This window comes from Microtus ochrogaster, chromosome 10 (assembly GCF_000317375.1).
Source record: "Microtus ochrogaster isolate Prairie Vole_2 chromosome 10, MicOch1.0, whole genome shotgun sequence".
NCBI lineage: Eukaryota > Metazoa > Chordata > Mammalia > Rodentia > Cricetidae > Microtus > Microtus ochrogaster.
In genome coordinates, this window is record NC_022016.1 from 34,809,846 (window position 1) to 34,816,858 (window position 7,013).

The 7,013-nt window shown below is 51.1% G+C and overlaps 2 protein-coding genes across 2 annotated transcripts in view; both read left to right on the forward strand.

The window, feature by feature from the left end:
* The window catches only part of Wdr45 (WD repeat domain 45), a 6,101-nt gene extending 2,519 nt beyond the window's left edge, over positions 1-3,582 (forward strand). Inside the window, exons 5-11 of the mRNA XM_005352781.2 lie at positions 1,328-1,433; positions 1,558-1,652; positions 2,083-2,162; positions 2,273-2,481; positions 2,573-2,674; positions 2,757-2,902; positions 3,153-3,582. Of these exons, the coding sequence (XP_005352838.1) occupies positions 1,328-1,433; positions 1,558-1,652; positions 2,083-2,162; positions 2,273-2,481; positions 2,573-2,674; positions 2,757-2,902; positions 3,153-3,262 (848 nt within the window). The 3' untranslated portion in view covers positions 3,263-3,582. The remainder of the gene's footprint in view (positions 1-1,327; positions 1,434-1,557; positions 1,653-2,082; positions 2,163-2,272; positions 2,482-2,572; positions 2,675-2,756; positions 2,903-3,152) is intronic.
* Positions 3,583-3,956: 374 nt separating this feature from the next.
* Praf2 (PRA1 domain family member 2) lies at positions 3,957-6,495 on the forward strand. Its single transcript, XM_005352782.2, has 3 exons — positions 3,957-4,177; positions 5,139-5,356; positions 5,681-6,495. The coding sequence occupies exons 1-3, from the start codon at positions 3,999-4,001 to the stop codon at positions 5,818-5,820; spliced, it is 537 nt and encodes a 178-aa protein (XP_005352839.1). The 5' UTR covers positions 3,957-3,998; the 3' UTR covers positions 5,821-6,495.
* The last annotated feature ends 518 nt before the right edge of the window (positions 6,496-7,013 follow it).

Here is a 7,013-nt window from a genome sequence, read left to right on the forward strand (position 1 = left end):
TGTAGCTTTGGAGCCTGTCCTGGAACTAGCTCTTGTAGACCAGGCTGGCCTCGAACTCACAGAGATCCGCCTGCCTCTGCCTCCCAAGTGAGTGCTGGGATTAAAGGCATGCGCCACCACCGCCCAGACGCAAAGCCACTTCTTGTCTGTCTCCTATTTGCCACAGTCTTACTAATGGAGCACTTACTGAGAGCCTAATCATTATTTTTTTCCTTGTTTTTTTTTTTCAAGACAGGGTTTCTCTGTAGCTTTGGAGGTGGTTCTGGAAGTCGCTCTGTAGGCCAGGCTGCCCTTGAACTCACAGAGATCCACCTGCCTCTGCCTCCCGAGTGCTCGGATTACAGGCTTCCGGCCTAGCCTAATCGTTATTTTAAGCACTTTACATACAAACATTAATTTGAAATGAGGTCAGCTGTAGCCAAGTATGACCTTGAATTGCTCTCCACCTCCCTAGTGCCAGGATTATAGGCTAACGCCTTCACACCTGGCTTTACATACATTAGCTCATTTAATTTTGTAGGCTTTTTGTTCTTTTGGTTTTTAGAGATAGGCGCGCTATATAGCCCTGACTTTCTAGAACTCTATGTAGACCAGGATGGATTCAAACTCACAGAGATCTCCTGCCTCTGCCTGATGGGATTAAAGGTGTGCCCTACCATGCCCAACTAATTCTGTGTGGTAGGAAATACCATTAGCCCTTCTCCCCATTTTTGTTGTGCGATGGATGGAACCCAGAGCTTTGCACGTTCTGGTACTAAGCCATACCCCCAGCCTCCTTAGCCCCATTTTTACTGATGAAGACCCTGAGGCCCACTTAAGATCACATAATTAATAGGTTTCCAAATCTTGGAATCATCTCTCCTATATCCTCTTGGCTTGACCCTCAAGCACCACCTTGTTTTAAGTTTTTTTTTCTTGTTGATCCATGTTATGGCAAGAGGTATCATAGATGAGTCATAGAACCCTAGAAGTCATCACAAAATCTCCTGAGGATACAGACTGGATCCTGAAGACCGAAATAGTTCCAGAGGAAAGTTGTGGGCCTGGGTCTGAATCCCTTAGCTGTTTCTTCCTGTGCTCTAAGGTCTTTGACCATACCCAGCTCATTTGAACTTTGACTTCCTTATCTCCAAATGAGCTTAACTGTTCTAGAATGTGTTTTCTTTGGAATCTTGTCCCAAAGTGTTCCTGCTCTGTGAGGCTCACATTGAAAATTAGTGAAAGGTGAAGCTCGGGGTTGCGTGCCCAGGGGTAAGGCTGGGCCCCGCGTCACAGTCACCTCTTAGCCTAAACCTTGGTCTCACCAACCTACCCCTCTGCTTCTCAGTGCTCATCTGGGACGATGCCCAAGAAGGCAAGGACTCCAAGGACAAACTGGTGCTGGAGTTCACCTTTACCAAGCCAGTGCTGGCTGTGCGCATGCGCTATGACAAGTGAGCTTGGTGAAGACTGGGGTGGGGGGCAGGAGGTTCCCATAGCAAGTAAGAGCTCCCAACCCCACTCTGGCAGTTTCCCTTTCCTCATGGCCTGCTGTGTTCTGTGTGATGTCGTCTGCAGGATTGTGATCGTGCTGAGGAACCGCATCTATGTGTACTCCTTCCCGGACAATCCTCGAAAGCTATTTGAATTTGACACTCGGGACAACCCCAAGGGTGAGAGGACCCAGATATCAAGGTGTAAGGATATGGGGCCATGGAAGGGGCCAAAAGGAGGCAATGAAAGAAGAGACACATACTCAGATGCTGGGGGAGAGGCTTTATGCAAGAGATGCAGCCCTTTCAGTCCGGCCATATCCTTACCTCTGGTCCTGCCCTCACGTGACAACATAAAGCACTCCGTGAGGACATGGGCAAGTGTATCAGCAAGCCCTGGGCCTCTGATTTCCTGGCAACGTCTGAGAGCCTTTTCAGACCATGGAGAGTGGAGCTTAATGCAAGGCTACCCGTGTGGGGTTGCTATGGGTGATAGATCACAGAGGGTTAAAGTCTGGCCCTTACTGGTCCAGCTCTATCTATTCTGAGACTCACCTCTCCCATGGCCTCTTCTTCACCTGCCCATCCCTTCTTCATCCTCACAACTTAGGGCTGTGTGACCTCTGCCCAAGCCTGGAGAAGCAACTGCTTGTGTTTCCTGGACACAAGTGTGGAAGTCTGCAACTTGTGGTGAGCAATGGGCAAGGGCGGAGAGAGAGGTGGGTGGACTGTCTCTCTTGGTGAACTTGTGGTCCCTTTTCCTCCATGTCACCCCAAGCCCAAACTGTCCCCACCTCCAGGATCTGGCAAGCACCAAGCCTGGCACTTCCTCAGCTCCATTCACCATTAATGCACATCAGAGTGATGTGGCCTGTGTGTCCCTGAACCAGCCCGGCACTGTGGTGGCGTCGGCCTCCCAGAAGGGTACCCTAATTCGTCTGTTTGATACGCAGTCCAAGGAAAAACTGGTGGAGCTTCGAAGAGGCACGGACCCTGCCACCCTGTATTGGTGAGCACAGTGTTATGTGTGGGCTGGTGGCCTTACAGCACGAGCCCTCACAAGTCAGCATGTTGGGCATCATTGCCGGTCTGTCTTGCAGCATTAACTTCAGCCACGACTCCTCCTTCCTCTGTGCTTCCAGTGACAAGGGCACTGTCCATATCTTTGCTCTTAAAGACACCCGTCTCAACCGGCGCTCTGCGTGAGTATCTTGGCCCTATCCTGTGTTTTCCCAGTCCCCCTGGCCATGTGCCGTACCTAGACTTACCAAGTGCTGCCTACAGGCTGGCTCGTGTGGGCAAGGTTGGGCCTATGATTGGGCAGTACGTGGATTCCCAGTGGAGCCTGGCCAGCTTTACCGTGCCTGCCGAGTCAGCATGTATCTGCGCCTTTGGTCGGAACACCTCCAAGAATGTCAACTCTGTAATTGGTGAGTGACAGTAGCCCCCTTGGCTTGGCGTACCACACAGGCAAAGGACGGCAGGTTGGACCTAAAAGAATATAAGGGTTTTCCGAAGCTGGAGGAAACTGGAATGTGTGGGCTCAGCCTCAGAATTAGTAAGGGATGTGGCACTTGGGCAAAAGCCTGGCATTAGCCCATGAGCCCTGGTGGGACTTGAGGGAACGAAAGTGTGTGGCTGGAGCATCTCCTAACCTTTCATAACACCTCAACCTTCTAGCCATCTGCGTAGATGGGACCTTCCACAAATATGTCTTCACGCCTGACGGAAACTGCAACCGAGAGGCCTTTGATGTGTACCTTGACATCTGTGACGACGATGACTTTTAAGAGCCCTGGCAGCTACACTAGGAACCTGCAGTAGCAGATGGCCAATCTGAGTCTTGAGGGTGTTGAAGCAGCCAGCAAGCATCAAGGAGGCCTCCCACTCTCCATTCAAGCACAGCTGTATCTAAAGAAACAGCTCGCTTGCCCCAGCACTTTTTTTGTGAGTGTGCTGAAGGCCAAGGACAGATTGCCTGGGCCACCTAGTCTGGAAAACACTCACAGGGACCCAAAGGGATTGTCATAATCCAACCTGGGGATTTAAAAAAGGTTACCAGGAAAGATAGCCTCTGTGATGTATATCAATAAAAGGCTTTTAAATGGCATTTATGACTTGACCTCAAGGTGGGGGGGCATACTTTTCCAGGAGCTGTGTGACCTAGGCTCCTGACAGGAAGGAAGTGGAATCCAGCTTGGGACTTGACTTCCTATTCTTATTAGTCCGCTCAGCGTTGACTCACTCAACGCACAGCTTGCCCAGTCCAGCGTGGTGCCCCGCCCAGGGATGAAGAGAAGTTCGAGTTTTGAGCTTCTCCGCCGCGTGGCGAAGCTTGGTTTCCCAGCAGTCTCTGCTACCATAGTTGGTGGTTTCTGGCCACGTTCATAGCTGCAGCTGCGCAGTAGCCTACGTTGCTAGTCATCGCCCCCCTAGACTCTATTTCCCAACGTGCCTCGCGGTGCCGCGAGGGGCAACGGATGTTGTAGTCTCGCCGCCCTTCGGGCTGGTCCAGCAACCCGCAGGATGTCGGAGGTTCGGCTGCCACCGCTGCGCGCCCTAGACGACTTTGTTTTGGGGTCTGCGCGTCTGGCGGCTCCTGATCCAGGCGATCCACAACGATGGTGTCACCGCGTCATCAACAATCTTCTCTACTACCAAACCAATTACCTTCTCTGCTTCGGCATCAGTCTCGCTCTGGCCGGGTGAGGGAGAGAGGTGGTGATTGGCTGAAGATACTAGCGGGAAGTAGGGTGGGCTTGCGGGCCTTTGAGAATGAGGAGAGGGGAACATAAGGGGAAATGCTAGGCTGGGAAGGGTGAATTCGGTAGGAAAGGAAGGTCTGAGGGGCATGATTGGAAGGGTTTGAAGGAGGGAGGTCTTTGTTATAAGGAGGGTTGGGGGTGGAGGGGGGGTTGAGGGAAGACCTGGGTAGGAAATTGGGGAGGGGAGAATGAAGAGGAATGTGGGCTAGGAGGTGGCCCCGGATTTAAAGAAGGCCTGATATGAAGGATGAGAGAGTACCGAAGAGGTTCAGTGATGTGAATGATGGGGCAGATTGGGGAGCCCTGGAGGGTTTAATACAGAGGTGGGGGTGTAGTAAAGACGGTTTGGGAGGTGAGTTTATTAAAAAAACCTACTCATATTGGGCCCAGAGTGATCATCCAGTGTTGCGAAGCTGGAAGCCAAAGAGGACAGTCTAGAAGAGAGCTTAAGACTAGGACTTAAACCAAGGATAGGTTCAAGCAACTGTGGGAGGGTGGCTCTATATAAAAATGGGGTTTGAATGAAATGACACCTGGAAGGTGCCCATCCTTGCAAGGAGAACTATGTATTGACTAAAGGCCTTGGCGAGGAAGCTGCAAGGGTTAAGGTCATAGAGGAATGTGGGAGCGGACCTGGGAATGCTAGAAAGAACCCCTGCAGGTCTAAAGTCAAAGACCAGAGAAGTGCTGGGAACCCAGGACCTCTGGCAGTATGTGGGGGCCATATAGGACTGTAGTACCGAGGAATCCAGAGTTCCAGGAACCCCTGGAGACTGGACTTATTGGAGACAGGCCTGGCGAGACTATCTGTCGGGATGCCGATTCCAGAGACAGGAAACAAACTCTTGGGGTCCAGGATCGGGTGGACGGTGAGGCTAGCTGAGTGCCCTTGTTCCTGCAGGTACATTCGTCCACTGCACACCCTCCTGAGTGCACTGGTAGTGGTGGTGGCCCTCGGTGTGCTAGTGTGGGCTGCTGAAACCCGTGCAGCTGTGCGCCGCTGCCGTCGCAGCCACCCTGCTGCCTGCCTGGCTGCAGTGCTTGCCATAAGCCTCCTCATTGTCGGGGCCGTGGGCGGCGCTTTCACCTTCCTGCTCTGCATCACAACCCCGGTGCTTTGTGAGTCTCTACTCTCCCTGTCTTAGCTGGGAAAATGGACTGCTCATGCTTGAACACTAGGCCTGCCTCGCACTGGTTCCTGGTCTAAGAGGGGACTGGAAACCCTGAAGGATATACATGCCTCCATTAACTGTCTTCCCTAGCTCTCTTTATTACCGTATTTTGGGTTTTCCCTTGTTAAGTGCCTTAAATTGTCCAAGTCCTAATTTACTGGGATGTTTTTCCTGGCCACATCTCCCATAGCAGGCTAGCCTGCCTCTGGGTAAATTCCGCATTGTAGGCTGCAAGCTAAGGCCCCTGACCCTCTCTTGGTATTGCCCACAGTGATCCTGCTGCATGCTTCACTGCGCCTGAGAAACCTTAAAAACAAGATTGAGAACAAGATCGAGAGCATTGGTCTAAAGCGGACGCCAATGGGGCTGCTCCTAGAGGCACTGGGACAAGAGCAGGAGGCTGGATCCTAGGACCCTGGCATCTACATCCTGGATCTAGACGGCCCCCCACCCCATACCCAATATGGACCCTTTTCTCAGCCATTAAAATAGGAGCCTAGAGCCCTCTGGCCTGCAAAAAATAAAAGACACCTGTGACTGCTTACTCCAACCCTAAACTAGTCATCTCTTACCCCCCAGCCCGTTACCTAGGGACTAAAGTCTTCAGTCCTGATTTTGAGACTCCGTAACCTACATCGAGCCTTGAAACTGGGTTTTTTTAAGCCAGAGCATCCATAGCCAATCTCAAAACTGGATCAAGAGATACTCCCCTAACCCCAGTCTGAGACTGGTCTTCCATACTTCAAAGCTAGGGCTTGGGGCAGGACATTCCCAACTCTTGAGCTCTAAACTAAGGATTTTTCAGACCCTCCCCCAATCTGGCTTAGAACCCAGGTTAAGACGTGGCCAAATCTTGAGCTTAAATCCCAAGTGTCCTCAGTCCTCACCCCATTGAACCTAGATGACCCTAACCCTCCCCAGACCAAATAGCTTCCCTCCAACTCTATGTAGAGGTTTTCTCCCGTCCCCACAATGTTCCTAGTATTGAGGACCAAGGTATGGGGCTAGCTAGCAATAGCCCCCGCTGGCAATGGAGCACATGTATTAGTGTTCCTGCAACAATAAAGCCGGTGAATCTCAAGCTTGTTTGGCCTCCTGTGTGAAGTTCTTGTACCTTTCAATGAACAACCCAGTGGCTGTCTTCAGTTCTGCTGGACCATACCTGACTGGGTTTAAATATTTCTGCTGAAAGGTGACTTCTATGGCCCGCAAGCCTGCTGCCTCTGAATTAACATTAATTAAAACACAGGGACGTAGAAATAGGTACTATCATTTTGGATATTCTCTTCTTATAAGTAGACCAGGAGTATAAGTGCAGGGAGACAAAGAAGCTGCCCCATCTCACAAAGCAAGTGAAGTCAACACATGTATGTTAGCTGGACATTGTGACGCCGGGAATCCCAGCAGTGAGGAGCAAGGGGACTATGAGTTGTGGCCAGCCCTGGCTACATACAATCTAGCTCAAGAAGACAAAACACATGACACCATTGTAAGCTATTTCCAGTGTTTTTTCTCCCCATAAGAATATTTTTTTTTTCGAGACAGGGTTTCTCTGTGGCTTTGGAGCCTGTCCTGGAACTAGCTCTGTAGACCAGGCTGGTCTC

Bases quoted from the DNA above. Each gene is read 5' to 3' on its own strand.
- Praf2 (XM_005352782.2), top strand. From the start codon at position 3,999: ATGTCGGAGGTTCGGCTGCCACCGCTGCGCGCCCTAGACGACTTTGTT. The intron at 4,178-5,138 runs GTGAGGGAGAGA...TTGTTCCTGCAG, and splicing joins ATCAGTCTCGCTCTGGCCGG to GTACATTCGTCCACTGCACA. The intron at 5,357-5,680 runs GTGAGTCTCTAC...TATTGCCCACAG, and splicing joins CATCACAACCCCGGTGCTTT to TGATCCTGCTGCATGCTTCA.